The following is an 18,301-nucleotide window of genomic DNA, read 5'->3' as shown; positions in this document are numbered from 1 at the left end:
GTGTGTTAGAGCTGTGTGTTAGAGCAGTGTGGCCAGTGTGTTAGAGCAGTGTGGCCAGTGTGTTAGAGCAGTGTGTTAGAGCTGTGTGGCCAGTGTGTTAGAGCTGTGTGGCCAGTGTGTTAGAGCTGTGTGGCCAGTGTGTTAGAGCTGTGTGGCCAGTGTGTTCGAGCAGTGTGTTCGAGCAGTGTGTTCGAGCAGTGTGTTCGAGCAGTGTGTTCGAGCAGTGTGTTCGAGCAGTGTGTTCGAGCAGTGTGTTCGAGCTGTGTGTTCGAGCTGTGTTAGAGCAGTGTGTTAGAGCAGTGTGGCCAGTGTGTTAGAGCAGTGTGGCCAGTGTGTTAGAGCAGTGTGTTAGAGCAGTGTGGCCAGTGTGTTAGAGCAGTGTGGTCAGTGTGTTAGAGCAGTGTGTTAGAGCAGGGTGGCCAGTGTGTTAGAGCAGTGTGTTAGAGCTGTGTGTAAGAGCTGGGTGGCCAGTGTGTTAGAGCAGTGTGTTAGAGCTGGGTGGCCAGTGTGTTAGAGCAGTGTGGCCAGTAGGTTAGAGCAGTGTGGCCAGTAGGTTAGAGCTGGGTGGCCAGTGTGTTAGAGCTGGGTGGCCTGTGTGTTAGAGCTGTGTTAGAGCTGTGTGTTAGAGCTGGATGGCCAGTGTGTTAGAGTAGGTATCCCCCCCTTTCCGACTGACTAGCTGTCCCCCCTTTCCGACTGACTAGCTGTCCCCCCTTTCCGACTGACTAGCTGTCCCCCCTTTCCTACTGACTAATTATCCCCCCTTTCCTACTGACTAGCTGTCCCCCCTTTCCGACTGACTAGCTGTCCCCCCTTTCCGACTGACTAGGTGTCCCCCCTTTCCGACTGACTAGCTGTCCCCCTTTCCGACTGACTAGCTGTTCCCCCTTTCCGACTGACTAGCTGTTCCCCCTTTCCGACTGACTAGCTGTCCCCCTTTCCGACTGACTAGCTGTCCCCCTTTCCGACTGACTAGCTGTCCCCCTTTCCGACTGACTAGCTGTCCCCCCCTTTCCGACTGACTAGCTGTCCCCCCTTTCCGACTGACTAGCTGTCCCCCCTTTCCGACTGACTAGCTGTCCCCCCTTTCCGACTGACTAGCTGTCCCCCCCTTTCCGACTGACTAGCTGTCCCCCTTTCCGACTGACTAGCTGTCCCCCCTTTCCGACTGACTAGCTGTCCCCCCTTTCCGACTGACTAGCTGCCGTCCCCTTTCCGACTGACTAGCTGTCCCCCTTTCCGACTGACTAGCTGTCCCCCCCCTTTCCGACTGACTAGCTGTCCCCCCTTTCCGACTGACTAGCTGTCCCCCCTTTCCGACTGACTAGCTGTCCCCCCTTTCCGACTGACTAGCTGTCCCCCCTTTCCGACTGACTAGCTGTCCCCCCTTTCCGACTGACTAGCTGCCGTCCCCCTTTCCGACTGACTAGCTGCCGTCCCCCCTTCCGACTGACTAGCTGCCGTCCCCCTTTCCGACTGACTAGCTGTCCCCCCTTTCCGACTGACTAGCTATCCCCCTTTCCGACTGACTAATTATCCCCCTTTCCGACTGACTAATTCCCCCTTTCCGACTGACTAGCTGTCCCCCCTTTCCGACTGACTAGCTGTCCCCCCTTTCCGACTGACTAATTACCCCCCTTTCCGACTGACTAGCTGTCCCCCCTTTCCGACTGACTAGCTGTCCCCCCTTTCCGACTGACTAATTACCCCCTTTCCGACTGACTAGCTGTCCCCCCCTTTCCGACTGACTAGGCATAGTGTCATCAATACAATGTTGTTTTTTTCTTTACCAAAAATATTAAAAGTTTTGGTAGTATAATTTTTACTACCGGTACTTCCTGAAATGTGTCTCAGGTGATTAGGACGATCACGTCTGTATCAGCCCATTTGATAGGGCAACGTTGCTGCTCCACAAGGCTAGTTATTCATTAATAGGGCTTTCTCTGCGTTGTTAGCCTCCCAATCATGCTGCACACTTGAATAATACAACAGGCATGTAGGAATGTTAAATTGCTAATTTATCTTCCCAGAACAATGTCCAGTACAGGAAAGGTTTGGGAACCCCTGTTTTAGATCACAAAATAACATGCTTTTTCTTATCCTCTCTCCCTCTTCCTCTCCCTCTTCCTCTCCCCCTCTGACAGGTAAGGTTCAGGTTCAGGTGAGTGATGCCTGTAGAGTCCAGCAGTGACTGTCCCCATCTGGAGTGTGTTGGAGAAATCACCAAGGATGAACTGATCCACAAGTCACATGTGAGTCCTGTAGTCCTGTCCCCTTCCATAGATCACCTGTCCTGTAGTCCTGTCCCCTTCCATAGACCACCTGTCCTGTAGTCCTGTCCCCTTCCATAGGTCACCTGTCCTGTAGTCCTGTCCCCTTCCATAGGTCACCTGTCCTGTAGTCCTGTCCCCTTCCATAGGTCACCTGTCCTGTAGTCCTGTCCCCTTCCATAGACCACCTGTCCTGTAGTCCTGTCCCCTTCCATAGGTCACCTGTCCTGTAGTCCTGTCCCCTTCCATAGGTCACCTGTCCTGTAGTCCTGTCCCCTTCCATAGGTCACCTGTCCTGTAGTCCTGTCCCCTTCCATAGGTCACCTGTCCTGTAGTCCTGTCCCCTTCCATAGACTACCTGTCCTGTAGTCCTGTCCCCTTCCATAGGTCACCTGTCCTGTAGTCCTGTCCCCTTCCATAGGTCACCTGTCCTGTAGTCCTGTCCCCTTCCATAGGTCACCTGTCCTGTAGTCCTGTCCCCTTCCATAGACCACCTGTCCTGTAGTCCTGTCCCCTTCCATAGGTCACCTGTCCTGTAGTCCTGTCCCCTTCCATAGGTCACCTGTCCTGTAGTCCTGTCCCCTTCCATAGGTCACCTGTCCTGTAGTCCTGTCCCCTTCCATAGGTCACCTGTCCTGTAGTCCTGTCCCCTTCCATAGACTACCTGTCCTGTAGTCCTGTCCCCTTCCATAGGTCACCTGTCCTGTAGTCCTGTCCCCTTCCATAGGTCACCTGTCCTGTAGTCCTGTCCCCTTCCATAGGTCACCTGTCCTGTAGTCCTGTCCCCTTCCATAGACTACCTGTCCTGTAGTCCTGTCCCCTTCCATAGATCACCTGTCCTGTAGTCCTGTCCCCTTCCATAGATCACCTGTCCTGTAGTCCTGTCCCCTTCCATAGACCACCTGTCCTGTAGTCCTGTCCCCTTCCATAGACCACCTGTCCTGTCCCCTTCCATGGTACGTTACAGCCTTATTCTAAAATGGATTACATTTTTTTTCCTCATCAATTGACAAAGCAAAAACAGGTTTAAATGTTTTTGTTCATATTTACACAAGTATTCAGACCCTTTACTCAGTACTTTGTGGAAGCACCTTTGGCAGTGTTTACAGCCTCTCAAGCTCTGTCAGGTTGGATGGGGAGTGTCGGTGCACAGCTATTTTCAGGTCTCTCCAGAGATGTTCGATCGGGTTCAAGTCCGGGCTCTGGCTGGGCCACTCAAGGATATTCAGAGACTTGTCCTGAAGTCACTCCTGCGTTGTCTTGGCTGTGTGCTTAGGGTTGTTGTCCTGTTGATGGTGAACCTTCACCCCAGTCTGAGGTCCTGAGCGCTCTGGAGCAGGTTTTCATCAAGGATCTCTCTGTACTTCGCTCTGTTCATCTTTCCCTTGATCCTGACTAGTCTCCCAGTCCCTGCCGCTGAAAAACATCCCCACAGCAAACTCCCAGCAGGCTGTCATGTTCCTTTTACTGAGGAGTGGCTTCCATCTGGCCACTCTACCATAAAGGCCTGATTGGTGGAGTGCTACAGAGATGAGTGTTCTTCTGGAAGGTTCTGCCATCTCCACTCTGGAGCTCTGTCAGAGTGACCATTGGGTTGTTGGTCACCTTCCTGACCAAGGCCCTTCTTCCCCGATTGCTCAGTTTGGCAGGGCGGCCAGCTCTAGAAAGAGTCTTGGTGGTTCCAAACTGATTCCATTTAAGAATGATGGAGGCTAATGTGTTCTTGGTGACCTTCAATGCTGCAGAAATGTTTTGGTACCCTTCCCCAGATCTATGCCTCGACACAATCCCGTCTCGGCGCTCTACAGGGAATTCCTTCGACCTCATGGCTTGGTTTTTGCTCTGACATGCACCTGTCAAGTGTGGGACCGTATATAGACAGGTGTGTGCCTTTCCAAATCATGTCCAATCAATTGAATTTATCACAGGTTGGACTCCAAGTTGTAGAAACATCGCTAGAAGGATCAATGGAAACGGGATGCATTTTAGCTCAATATCGTGTCTCATAGTAAAGGGTCTGAATTCTTAAGTAAATGTTTGTTTTTCTATTTTTAAGAAATGTGCAAACATGACTAAAAACCTGCTTTCACTTTGTCATGGGGTATTGTGTGTAGATGGAGTGTTTTCATTTCATCCATTTTAGAATAAGACTAATTTAAACAAAATGGTCTGAATACTCTCTGAATGCACTGTAAACATAAACACATGGGGTCTGAATACTCTCTGAATGCACTGTAAACATAAACACATGGGGTCTGAATACTCTCTGAATGCACTGTAAACATAAACACATGGGGTCTGAATACTCTCTGAATGCACTGTAAACATAAACACATGGGGTCTGAATACTCTCAATGCACTGTAAACATAAACACATGGGGTCTGAATACTCTCTGAATGCACTGTAAACATAAACACATGGGGTCTGAATACTCTCTGAATGCACTGTAAACATAAACACATGGGGTCTGAATACTCTCTGAATGCACTGTAAACATAAACACATGGGGTCTGAATACTCTCTGAATGCACTGTAAACATAAACACATGGGGTCTGAATACTCTCTGAATGCACTGTAAACATAAACACATGGGGTCTGAATACTCTCTGAATGCACTGTAAACATAAACACATGGGGTCTGAATACTCTCTGAATGCACTGTAAACATAAACACATGGGGTCTGAATACTCTCTGAATGCACTGTAAACATAAACACATGGGGTCTGAATACTCTCAATGCACTGTAAACATAAACACATGGGGTCTGAATACTCTCTGAATGCACTGTAAACATAAACACATGGGGTCTGAATACTCTCTGAATGCACTGTAAACATAAACACATGGGGTCTGAATACTCTCTGAATGCACTGTAAACATAAACACATGGGGTCTGAATACTCTCTGAATGCACTGTAAACATAAACACATGGGGTCTGAATACTCTCTGAATGCACTGTAAACATAAACACATGGGGTCTGAATACTCTCTGAATGCACTGTAAACATAAACACATGGGGTCTGAATACTCTCTGAATGCACTGTAAACATAAACACATGGGGTCTGAATACTCTCTGAATGCACTGTAAACATAAACACATGGGGTCTGAATACTCTCTGAATGCACTGTAAACATAAACACATGGGGTCTGAATACTCTCTGAATGCACTGTAAACATAAACACATGGGGTCTGAATACTCTCAATGCACTGTAAACATAAACACATGGGGTCTGAATACTCTCTGAATGCACTGTAAACATAAACACATGGGGTCTGAATACTCTCTGAATGCACTGTAAACATAAACACATGGGGTCTGAATACTCTCTGAATGCACTGTAAACATAAACACATGGGGTCTGAATACTCTCTGAATGCACTGTAAACATAAACACATGGGGTCTGAATACTCTCTGAATGCACTGTAAACATAAACACATGGGGTCTGAATACTCTCTGAATGCACTGTAAACATAAACACATGGGGTCTGAATACTCTCTGAATGCACTGTAAACATAAACACATGGGGTCTGAATACTCTCTGAATGCACTGTAAACATAAACACATGGGGTCTGAATACTCTCTGAATGCACTGTAAACATAAACACATGGGGTCTGAATACTCTCTGAATGCACTGTAAACATAAACACATGGGGTCTGAATACTCTCAATGCACTGTAAACATAAACACATGGGGTCTGAATACTCTCTGAATGCACTGTAAACATAAACACATGGGGTCTGAATACTCTCAATGCACTGTAAACATAAACACATGGGGTCATAAACACATGGGGTCTGAATACTCTCTGAACGCACTGTAAACATAAACACATGGGTTCTGAATACTCTCTGAATGCACTGTAAATCCGCTTATGATGTTGTTCACTTGGCTACTAGCACATTGTATAGTGATAGCTGATAGAAACTAATTAGGCTAGCAAAATGATCTTGATCATTGAGTAGCATTAGATAGAATATAAACTAGTATTTAATGGCCAAGTCCTGGATGTTTTACAGGAAATGAGAATGTTGTCATTGGAGAACACTGCTCTATCATGTTACTGTTCGATAGATACTGTCTCTCTGATCTGTTCACTGAAGCAGTCAGATTATTATACTGTCTGTCTGGTCTGGTCACTTAAACGGGTTGGCTGTTGTGGTGTGTGTGTGTGTGTGTGTGTGGGGGGTGTTTCTAGGGCCATTGTCAAGACTGCAAGGTTGGAGGACCAAATCTGTGGGCGTGTCTGGAGGTGAGTGAGCAGTCCCTGGCTTTGTTTGGGACTTTTATTTTGAAAGTTGACTGCCATTTGGCCTTGTATGAATATGGACGTAACAGTTCTGTAGTAATAATCTGTTTTCTCTCTGTCTGTGTGTGTGTGTGCAGAACACCTGTGCCTATGTGGGCTGTGGAGAATCTCATGCTGACCATAGCACTGTCCACTCACAGGTGAGTCACCCCTGACCCTTCACCTCCCACACACACCGCTACAGGACTAGATCAATGTTCAGGATGGTGCAGGAGAGAGGTGTTGAAGTGAGAGATGGGAGGAGAAGGAAGTGAGAGATGGGAGGAGAAGGAAGTGAGAGATGGGAGGAGAAGGAAGTGAGAGATGGGAGGAGAAGGAAGTGGTAGAGAGAGTGGTGGGGAGGAGAAGGAAGTGAGAGATGGGGAGGAGAAGGAAGTGGTAGAGGGAGTGATGGGGAGGAGAAGGAAGTGGTAGAGAGAGTGATGGGGAGGAGAAGGAAGTGGTAGAGGGAGTGATGGGGAGGAGAAGGAAGTGGTAGAGGGAGTGATGGGGAGGAGAAGGAAGTGGTAGAGGGAGTGATGGGGAGGAGAAGGAAGTGGTAGAGGGAGTGATGGGGAGGAGAAGGAAGTGGTAGAGGGAGTGATGGGGAGGAGAAGGAAGTGGTAGAGGGAGTGATGGGGAGGAGAAGGAAGTGAGTGATGGGGAGGAGAAGGAAGTGGTAGAGGGAGTGATGGGGAGGAGAAGGGAGTGATGGGGAGGAGAAGGGAGTGATGGGGAGGAGAAGGGAGTGATGGGGAGGAGAAGGGAGTGATGGGGAGGAGAAGGGAGTGATGGGGAGGAGAAGGGAGTGATGGGGAGGAGAAGGAAGTGGTAGAGGGAGTGATGGGGAGGAGAAGGGAGTGATGGGGAGGAGAAGGAAGTGGTAGAGGGAGTGATGGGGAGGAGAAGGAAGTGGTAGAGGGAGTGATGGGGAGGAGAAGGAAGTGATGGGGAGGAGAAGGGAGTGATGGGGAGGAGAAGGGAGTGATGGGGAGGAGAAGGGAGTGATGGGGAGGAGAAGGGAGTGATGGGGAGGAGAAGGAAGTGAGTGATGGGGAGGAGAAGGAAGTGGTAGAGGGAGTGATGGGGAGGAGAAGGGAGTGATGGGGAGGAGAAGGAAGTGGTAGAGGGAGTGATGGGGAGGAGAAGGAAGTGGTAGAGGGAGTGATGGGGAGGAGAAGGAAGTGGTAGAGGGAGTGATGGGGAGGAGAAGGAAGTGGTAGAGGGAGTGATGGGGAGGAGAAGGAAGTGGTAGAGGGAGTGATGGGGAGGAGAAGGAAGTGGTAGAGGGAGTGATGGGGAGGAGAAGGAAGTGGTAGAGGGAGTGATGGGGAGGAGAAGGAAGTGGTAGAGGGAGTGATGGGGAGGAGTAGGGAGTGATGGGGAGGAGAAGGAAGTGATGGGGAGGAGAAGGGAGTGATGGGGAGGAGGAGGAATTGGTAGAGAGAGTGATGGGGAGGAGAAGGAAGTTGGAGAGGGAGTGATGGGGAGGAGAAGGGAGTGATGGGGAGGAGAAGGAAGTGGTAGAGGGAGTGATGGGGAGGAGTAGGGAGTGATGGGGAGGAGAAGGAAGTGGTAGAGGGAGTGATGGGGAGGAGTAGGGAGTGATGGGGAGGAGAAGGAAGTGGTAGAGGGAGTGATGGGGAGGAGTAGGGAGTGATGGGGAGGAGAAGGAAGTGGTAGAGGGAGTGATGGGGAGGAGAAGGGAGTGATGGGGAGGAGAAGGAAGTGGTAGAGGGAGTGATGGGGAGGAGAAGGAAGTGGTAGAGGGAGTGATGGGGAGGAGAAGGAAGTGGTAGAGGGAGTGATGGGGAGGAGAAGGAAGTGGTAGAGGGAGTGATGGGGAGGAGAAGGAAGTGGTAGAGGGAGTGATGGGGAGGAGAAGGAAGTGGTAGAGGGAGTGATGGGGAGGAGAAGGAAGTGGTAGAGGGAGTGATGGGGAGGAGAAGGAAGTGGTAGAGGGAGTGATGGGGAGGAGAAGGAAGTGGTAGAGGGAGTGATGGGGAGGAGAAGGAAGTGGTAGAGGGAGTGATGGGGAGGAGAAGGAAGTGGTAGAGGGAGTGATGGGGAGGAGTAGGGAGTGATGGGGAGGAGAAGGAAGTGATGGGGAGGAGAAGGGAGTGATGGGGAGGAGGAGGAATTGGTAGAGAGAGTGATGGGGAGGAGAAGGAAGTTGGAGAGGGAGTGATGGGGAGGAGAAGGAAGTGGTAGAGGGAGTGATGGGGAGGAGAAGGAAGTGGTAGAGGGAGTGATGGGGAGGAGAAGGAAGTGGTAGAGGGAGTGATGGGGAGGAGAAGGGAGTGATGGGGAGGAGAAGGAAGTGGTAGAGGGAGTGATGGGGAGGAGTAGGGAGTGATGGGGAGGAGAAGGAAGTGGTAGAGGGAGTGATGGGGAGGAGTAGGGAGTGATGGGGAGGAGAAGGAAGTGGTAGAGGGAGTGATGGGGAGGAGGAATTGGTAGAGAGAGTGATGGGGAGGAGAAGGAAGTTGGAGAGGGAGTGATGGGGAGGAGAAGGAAGTGGTAGAGGGAGTGATGGGGAGGAGAAGGGAGTGATGGGGAGGAGAAGGAAGTGGTAGAGGGAGTGATGGGGAGGAGTAGGGAGTGATGGGGAGGAGAAGGAAGTGGTAGAGGGAGTGATGGGGAGGAGTAGGGAGTGATGGGGAGGAGAAGGAAGTGGTAGAGGGAGTGATGGGGAGGAGTAGGGAGTGATGGGGAGGAGAAGGAAGTGGTAGAGGGAGTGATGGGGAGGAGAAGGGAGTGATGGGGAGGAGAAGGAAGTGGTAGAGGGAGTGATGGGGAGGAGAAGGAAGTGGTAGAGGGAGTGATGGGGAGGAGAAGGAAGTGGTAGAGGGAGTGATGGGGAGGAGAAGGAAGTGGTAGAGGGAGTGATGGGGAGGAGAAGGAAGTGGTAGAGGGAGTGATGGGGAGGAGAAGGAAGTGGTAGAGAGAGTGATGGGGAGGAGAAGGAAGTGGTAGAGGGAGTGATGGGGAGGAGAAGGAAGTGGTAGAGAGAGTGATGGGGAGGAGAAGGAAGTGGTAGAGGGAGTGATGGGGAGGAGAAGGAAGTGGTAGAGGGAGTGATGGGGAGGAGAAGGAAGTGGTAGAGGGAGTGATGGGGAGGAGAAGGAAGTGGTAGAGGGAGTGATGGGGAGGAGAAGGAAGTGGTAGAGAGAGTGATGGGGAGGAGAAGGAAGTGGTAGAGGGAGTGATGGGGAGGAGAAGGAAGTGGTAGAGAGAGTGATGGGGAGGAGAAGGAAGTGGTAGAGGGAGTGATGGGGAGGAGAAGGAAGTGGTAGAGGGAGTGATGGGGAGGAGAAGGAAGTGGTAGAGAGAGTGATGGGGAGGAGAAGGAAGTGGTAGAGTTGACTGCCATTTGGCCTTGTATGAATATGGACGTAAGGGAGTGATGGGGAGGAGAAGGGAGTGATGGGGAGGAGAAGGGAGTGATGGGGGGGAGGTGGGGACAGAAGAAAGGGATGTGAGATGTTAAACAAGATGAGTGTCCCTGTTTGTTGCCATTTAAAAGGAATATGATTATCTACCCCCCTTCTCTACCCCCTTTTCACTTTCCTTTCTCCATCTATCAACACACACACACACACACACACACACACACACACACACACACACACACACACACACACACACACACACACACACACACACACACACACACACACACACACACACACACACACACACACACACACACACACGTAAGTTGACTGTGCCTTTAAACAGCTTGGAAAATTCCAGAAAATGACGTCATGGCATTAGAAGCTTCTGATAGGCTAATTGACATAATTTGAGTCAATTGGAGGTGTACCTGTGGATTTATTTCAAGGCCTACCTTCAAACTCAGTGCCTCTTTGTTTAACATCATGGGAAAATCAAAAGAAATCAGCCAAGACCACAAGTCTGGTTCATCCTTGGGAGCAATTTCCAAACGCCTGAAGGTACCATGTTCATCTGTACAAACAATAGTGCGCAAGTATAAACACCATGGGACCACACAGCCGTCATACCGCTCAGGAAGGAGACACGTTTGTACTTTGGTACGAAAAGAGCAAGTCAATACCAAAACAACAGCAAAGGACCTTGTGAAGATGCTGGAGGAAACTACTACAAAAGTATCTATATCCACAGTAAAACAAGTCCTATATCGACATAACCTGAAAGGCCGCTCAGCAAGGAAGAAGCCACTGCTCCAAAACCGCTATAAAAAAGCCAGACTACGGTTTGCAACTGCACATGGGGACAAATATTGTACTTTTTGGAGAAATGTCCTCTGGTCTGATGAAACAAAAGTAGAACTGTTTGGCCATAATGACCATTGTTATGTTTGGAGGAAAAAGGGGGAGTTTTGCAAGCCGAAGAACACCATCCCAACCGTGCAGTACGGGGGTGGAAGCATCATGTTGTTGAGGTGCTTTGCTGCAGGAGGGACTGGTGCACTTCACAAAATAGATGGCATCATGAGGCAGGAAAATTATGTGGATATATTGACGCAACATCAGTCAGGAAGTTAAAGCTTGGTCACAAATGGGTCTTCCAAATGGACAGTGACCCCAAGCATACTTCCAAAAGTTGTGTCAAAATGGCTTAAGGACAACAAAGTCAAGGTATGGTCGTGGCCATCACAAAGCCCTGATTTCAACCTTTAGAAAATGTTGTGGGCGTAACTGAGAATGCGTGTGCGAGCACCTGGTAGTGTGGTGGATGGGGACTACCAGCTCTCTGTAACCTAGAGGACAACCAGTGGGTACATCTCCTCTATACCACCCACCTGGTAGTTTGGTGGATGGGACTACCAGCTCTCTGTAACCTAGAGGACAACCAGTGGGTCCATCTCCTCTATACCACCCACCTGGTAGTTTGGTGGATGGGACTACCAGCTCTCTGTAACCTAGAGGACAACCAGTGGGTCCATCTCCTCTATACCACCCACCTGGTAGTGTGGTGGATGGGACTACCAGCTCTCTGTAACCTAGTGGACAACCAGTGGGTCCATCTCCTCTATACCACCCACCTGGTAGTGTGGTGGATGGGACTACCAGCTCTCTGTAACCTAGAGGACAACCAGTGGGTCCATCTCCTCTATACCACCCACCTGGTAGTGTGGTGGATGGGACTACCAGCTCTCTGTAACCTAGAGGACAACCAGTGGGTCCATCTCCTCTATACCACCCACCTGGTAGTGTGGTGGATGGGACTACCAGCTCTCTGTAACCTAGAGGGCAACCAGTGGGTTCGTCTCCTCTATACCACCCACCTGGTAGTATGGTGGATGGGACTACCAGCTCTCTGTAACCTAGAGGGCAACCAGTGGGTTCGTCTCCTCTATACCACCCACCTGGTAGTATGGTGGATGGGACTACCAGCTCTCTGTAACCTAGAGGGCAACCAGTGGGTTCGTCTCCTCTATACCACCCACCTGGTAGTATGGTGGATGGGACTACCAGCTCTCTGTAACCTAGAGGGCAACCAGTGGGTTCGTCTCCTCTATACCACCCACCTGGTAGTGTGGTGGATGGGACTACCAGCTCTCTGTAACCTAGAGGGTAACCAGTGGGTCCATCTCCTCTATACCACCCACCTGGTAGTGTGGTGGATGGGACAACCAGCTCTCTGTAACCTAGAGGGCAACCAGTGGGTCCGGCTCCTCTATACCACCCACCTGGTAGTGTGGTGGATGGGACTAACAGCTCTCTGTAACCTAGAGGGCAACCAGTGGGTCCGTCTCCTCTATACCACCCACCTGGTAGTGTGGTGGATGGGACTACCAGCTCTCTGTAACCTAGAGGGCAACCAGTGGGTCCATCTCCTCTATACCACCCACCTGGTAGTGTGGTGGATGGGACTACCAGCTCTCTGTAACCTAGAGGGCAACCAGTGGGTCCATCTCCTCTATACCACCCACCTGGTAGTGTGGTGGATGGGACTACCAGCTCTCTGTAACCTAGAGGGCAACCAGTGGGTCCATCTCCTCTATACCACCCACCTGGTAGTGTGGTGGATGGGACTACCAGCTCTCTGTAACCTAGAGGGCAACCAGTGGGTCCATCTCCTCTATACCACCCACCTGGTAGTGTGGTGGATGGGACTACCAGTTCTCTGTAACCTAGAGGGCAACCAGTGGGTTCGTCTCCTCTATACCACCCACCTGGTAGTGTGGTGGATGGGACTACCAGCTCTCTGTAACCTAGAGGGCAACCAGTGGGTCCGTCTCCTCTATACCAGGTTTCTTGTAGGATGACAATGTCTGTATTTCTAATTTCTTTGATGAAGTCCAGATTCCTGCTCTTTAGGCCAAAGGCAGATGTCCTCTGACCTTGGATATTCCAGGATGCGTGAAGTGAAGGCTTTGTGTTCCATAAAGTGTCCAATGTTGTGTGGTTTGACCTCAGACCAGTAAGTGTGAGCAGAGCTTGCTGAGCATCTGGTACATGCAATTTTCTTGGGCTAGGATAAGAGTGGGGGGTTGGGCCTGTTTTCCTGCTCAAGGTCTGTGAGTTAGGTAGTGAGGTAGATAATTAACATAAGTGAAATGATAAAAATGAACAGGAAACATTACACTCACAGAAGTTCTAAATTAATACACATTTCAAATGTCGTGTGTACATGCATACATACATACATACATACATACATACATACATACATACATACATACATACATACATACATACATGCATACATACATACATACATACATACATACATACATACATGCATGCATACATACATACATACATACATGCATACTAACTTGCATACATACATACATACATACATACATACATACATACATACATACATACATACATACATACATACATACTTACATACATACATACATACATACATACATACATACATACATACATACATACATACATACATACATACATACATACATACATACATACATACATACATACATACATACATACATACATACATACATACATACATACATACATACATACATACATACATACATACATACATACATACATACATACATACATACATACATACATACATACATACATACATACATACATACATACATACATACATACATACATACATACATACATACATACATACATACATACATACATACATACATACATACATACATACATACATACATACATACATACATACATACATACATACATACATACATACATACATACATACATACATACATACATACATACATACATACATACTAACTTACATACATACATACTAACTTACATACATACATACTAACTTACATACATACATACTAACTTACATACATACATACATACATGCATACATACATACATACATGCATACATACATACATACATGCATACATACTAACTTACATACATACTAACTTACATACATACATGCATACATACATGCATACATAGTGCTGTAACAATGTGCAAATAATGAAGTACAAAGGGGAAAGTAAATAAACAAATGCATTTCTGTCTCTTTCTCTCTCCTCTCTGTCTCTCCTCTCTGTCTCTCCTCTCTGTCTCTCCTCTCTGTGTCTCTCTCACTCACACATATATCAAAGACCAGTCATGTGTTAGTCCTTTCTGTTTTTTTAAGGACATGTGGTGCACTGTGAACCCCATGGATGCACCTTGTGCACGACCATCTAGCTAACACTTAGCTGTCCTGGATCATCCATTATTTACACATGTTCCTGTGGGAGCTGGGCTTGATGCACTACTAAAGCTCTGCTAAACAGTAGAGCAGGAGAGGACCAGACTGGGTGGATTCATCGCTGTCGCCCGGCTCTGCTGTCAACACTGAACACTAATGCAGACACATGAATAATGAAACAAGTGACTGACTCGTCTACAGCTGTCTGTCCGGACAGCTCTGAGTTAATAATGACAATAATAAGTTATATTTGTTTTATGACAGAGAAATATAACCTGTATTACACCTCCTATAAACCTTTATAACCCCTTTGTAACATGTTTATAACCCCTCTATAACAGGAGACGCGGCACAACCTGACGGTGAACCTGACCACTCTGAGGGTGTGGTGTTATGCCTGTGGGAAAGAGGTGTTTGTGGAGCGTAAACTGGGCCCTCAGTGCCCTGTCCCCAGCACCAAGACCCTCGCTTCACCTCTCACCAACAACACACAGGTAATGTTACCATCTGGGATAAATATGGATTCATTCCTGAATCTCAAACCACAAATGAAGTTCCCTGTGGATAAATACAGTTGGTTCTAGATAGGGTTCTAGATGAGGATGGTTCTAGATAGGGTTCTAGATGAGCATGGTTCTAGATAGGGTCCTAGATGAGGATGGTTCTAGATAGGGTTCTAGATGAGCATGGTTCTAGATAGGGTCCTAGATGAGGATGGTTCTAGATAGGGTTCTAGATGAGCATGGTTCTAGATAGGGTTCTAGATGAGGATGGTTCTAGATAGGGGTCTAGATGAGGATGGTTCTAGATAGGGGTCTAGATGAGGATGGTTCTAGATAGGGGTCTAGATGAGCATGGTTCTAGATAGGGGTCTAGATGAGGATGGTTCTAGATAGGGTTCTAGATAGGGTTCTAGATAGGGGTCTAGATGAGCATGGTTCTAGATAGGGGTCTAGATGAGCATGGTTCTAGATAGGGGTCTAGATGAGGATGGTTCTAGATAGGGGTCTAGATGAGGATGGTTCTAGATAGGGGTCTAGATGAGGATGGTTCTAGATAGGGGTCTAGATGAGGATGGTTCTAGATAGGGGTCTAGATGAGGATGGTTCTAGATAGGGGTCTAGATGAGGATGGTTCTAGATAGGGGTCTAGATGAGGATGGTTCTAGATAGGGGTCTAGATGAGGATGGTTCTAGATAGGGGTCTAGATGAGCATGGTTCTAGATAGGGGTCTAGATGAGCATGGTTCTAGATAGGGGTCTAGATGAGGATGGTTCTAGATAGGGGTCTAGATGAGGATGGTTCTAGATAGGGGTCTAGATGAGGATGGTTCTAGATAGGGGTCTAGATGAGGATGGTTCTAGATAGGGGTCTAGATGAGGATGGTTCTAGATAGGGGTCTAGATGAGGATGGTTCTAGATAGGGGTCTAGATGAGGATGGTTCTAGATAGGGGTCTAGATGAGGATGGTTCTAGATAGGGGTCTAGATGAGGATGGTTCTAGATAGGGGTCTAGATGAGGATGGTTCTAGATAGGGGTCTAGATGAGGATGGTTCTAGATAGGGGTCTAGATGAGGATGGTTCTAGATAGGGGTCTAGATGAGGATGGTTCTAGATAGGGGTCTAGATGAGGATGGTTCTAGATAGGGGTCTAGATGAGGATGGTTCTAGATAGGGGTCTAGATGAGGATGGTTCTAGATAGGGGTCTAGATGAGGATGGTTCTAGATAGGGGTCTAGATGAGGATGGTTCTAGATAGGGGTCTAGATGAGGATGGTTCTAGATAGGGGTCTAGATGAGGATGGTTCTAGATAGGGGTCTAGATGAGGATGGTTCTAGATAGGGGTCTAGATGAGGATGGTTCTAGATAGGGGTCTAGATGAGGATGGTTCTAGATAGGGGTCTAGATGAGGATGGTTCTAGATAGGGGTCTAGATGAGGATGGTTCTAGATAGGGGTCTAGATGAGGATGGTTCTAGATAGGGGTCTAGATGAGGATGGTTCTAGATAGGGGTCTAGATGAGGATGGTTCTAGATAGGGGTCTAGATGAGGATGGTTCTGATAGGGGTCTAGATGAGGATGGTTCTGATAGGGGTCTAGATGAGGATGGTTCTGATAGGGGTCTAGATGAGGATGGTTCTGATAGGGGTCTAGATGAGGATGGTTCTAGATAGGGGTCTAGATGAGGATGGTTCTAGATAGGGGTCTAGATGAGGATGGTTCTAGATAGGGGTCTAGATGAGGATGGTTCTGATAGGGGTCTAGATGAGGATGGTTCTAGATAGGGGTCTAGATGAGGATGGTTCTGATAGGGGTCTAGATGAGGATGGTTCTGATAGGGGTCTAGATGAGGATGGTTCTAGATAGGGGTCTAGATGAGGATGGTTCTAGATAGGGGTCTAGATGAGGATGGTTCTGATAGGGGTCTAGATGAGGATGGTTCTGATAGGGGTCTAGATGAGGATGGTTCTGATAGGGGTCTAGATGAGGATGGTTCTGATAGGGGTCTAGATGAGGATGGTTCTGATAGGGGTCTAGATGAGGATGGTTCTGATAGGGGTCTAGATGAGGATGGTTCTGATAGGGGTCTAGATGAGGATGGTTCTGATAGGGGTCTAGATGAGGATGGTTCTGATAGGGGTCTAGATGAGGATGGTTCTGATAGGGGTCTAGATGAGGGTGGTTCTGATAGGGGTCTAGATGAGGGTGGTTCTGATAGGGGTCTAGATGAGCGTGGTTCTGATAGGGTTCTAGATGAGGGTGGTTCTGATAGGGTTCTAGATGAGCGTGGTTCTGATAGGGTTCTAGATGAGCGTGGTTCTGATAGGGTTCTAGATGAGCGTGGTTCTGATAGGGTTCTAGATGAGCGTGGTTCTGATAGGGTTCTAGATGAGCGTGGTTCTGATAGGGTTCTAGATGAGCGTGGTTCTAGATAGGGTTCTAGACGAGGAGGGTTCTAGATGAGGAGGGTTCTAGACGAGGAGGGTTCTAGATGAGGAGGGTTCTAGACGAGGAGGGTTCTGATAGGGTTCTAGACGAGGATGGTTCTGGTAGGGTTCCAGACGAGGATGGTTCTCGTAGGGTTCCAGACGAGGATGGTTCTCGTAGGGTTCCAGACGAGGATGGTTCTCGTAGGGTTCCAGACGAGGATGGTTCTCGTAGGTTTCCAGACGAGGATGGTTCTCGTAGGGTTCCAGACGAGGATGGTTCTGATGTGGTTGTCTTCAGTTCCAGGAGTGTAGCAGGGCGCAGGGCAGTCCCACTTCTCTGAGACTGCCCCTTACTAATGGCTGTGAAGACCTGGGCATGGAGACGGAGGAGGAGGACGAGCTACGCGCCAGAGGTACGCGTCATCTGACTGGACCAAGCTAGCATCAGCCATGCTCTCTCTGCTGTTCTCTAGCGAGATCCAACTCTTTGTGTCCATCTCCTGTAGGTCTGACGGGTCTGAAGAACATCGGGAACACCTGCTATATGAATGCAGCCCTGCAGGCCCTCTCCAACTGGTGAGACCCATAGACATTAAACCAGTAGACTGTGATAGTGCTGATGTCACCCAAGTGTTCCTATGGGAAAGTCCCGATGGTGCATGAAGCCGGAACTATTTTTAATTTGAAGCGTGCCATGTTGCTGAATGGCACCAAAACATTGCTAAGGATCATGGTCAATGTAGTCGTTTTCATCCTGCCTTAGAGAGTCAACCCAACCACAGAGTTTTCCAAAACCAAGAGGTGCGAAACAGACCGAACAGACTATGCCGGGGTTTGTGAAGTCAATGAGACGTTGATTTTCTCCAAGTATAAAGGCACAACCTAGATTCAAGCCGATGTCTTAGGTAACATTATTACTCCAACCTCGTAAATGTGACCGACACGTTTTTCATTTTAGTCAAAAACTGCGTTATATCGAAGGAGTGCGTTTCATTTGATTGGCTGCACATTGTGCAGTTCGACGCGACACAACCCTTTGACCTGATGTGTTTCTACCAACGTCGCCATGACATCGTGTGACGGGGGATTTCTATTGGAGAAGCAGTGTCTGCCTACCGGAAG

General features: G+C 48.4%; 1 protein-coding gene across 1 annotated transcript; it reads left to right on the top strand.

Moving 5' to 3' along the window:
- The first annotated feature begins 4,117 nt into the window (after positions 1–4,117).
- On the top strand, positions 4,118–17,800 carry LOC124027677 (ubiquitin carboxyl-terminal hydrolase 33-like). Its single transcript, XM_046340044.1, has 6 exons — positions 4,118–4,132; positions 6,481–6,534; positions 6,669–6,731; positions 14,589–14,741; positions 17,478–17,592; positions 17,686–17,800. The coding sequence occupies exons 1-6, from the start codon at positions 4,118–4,120 to the stop codon at positions 17,757–17,759; spliced, it is 474 nt and encodes a 157-aa protein (XP_046196000.1). The 3' UTR covers positions 17,760–17,800.
- The last annotated feature ends 501 nt before the right edge of the window (positions 17,801–18,301 follow it).

Source organism: Oncorhynchus gorbuscha, unplaced genomic scaffold (assembly GCF_021184085.1).
Source record: "Oncorhynchus gorbuscha isolate QuinsamMale2020 ecotype Even-year unplaced genomic scaffold, OgorEven_v1.0 Un_scaffold_3459, whole genome shotgun sequence".
NCBI lineage: Eukaryota > Metazoa > Chordata > Actinopteri > Salmoniformes > Salmonidae > Oncorhynchus > Oncorhynchus gorbuscha.
Note: the sequence above shows the minus strand (reverse complement) of the source record. Positions and strands in the feature narration are given on the sequence as shown.

What these genes read in the sequence shown, in the direction of transcription:
- LOC124027677 (XM_046340044.1), top strand. An exon ending in ATCTGTGGGCGTGTCTGGAG is followed by an intron (nt 6,535 to 6,668) that starts GTGAGTGAGCAG and finishes GTGTGTGTGCAG; the next exon opens with AACACCTGTGCCTATGTGGG. An exon ending in ATAGCACTGTCCACTCACAG is followed by an intron (nt 6,732 to 14,588) that starts GTGAGTCACCCC and finishes CCTCTATAACAG; the next exon opens with GAGACGCGGCACAACCTGAC.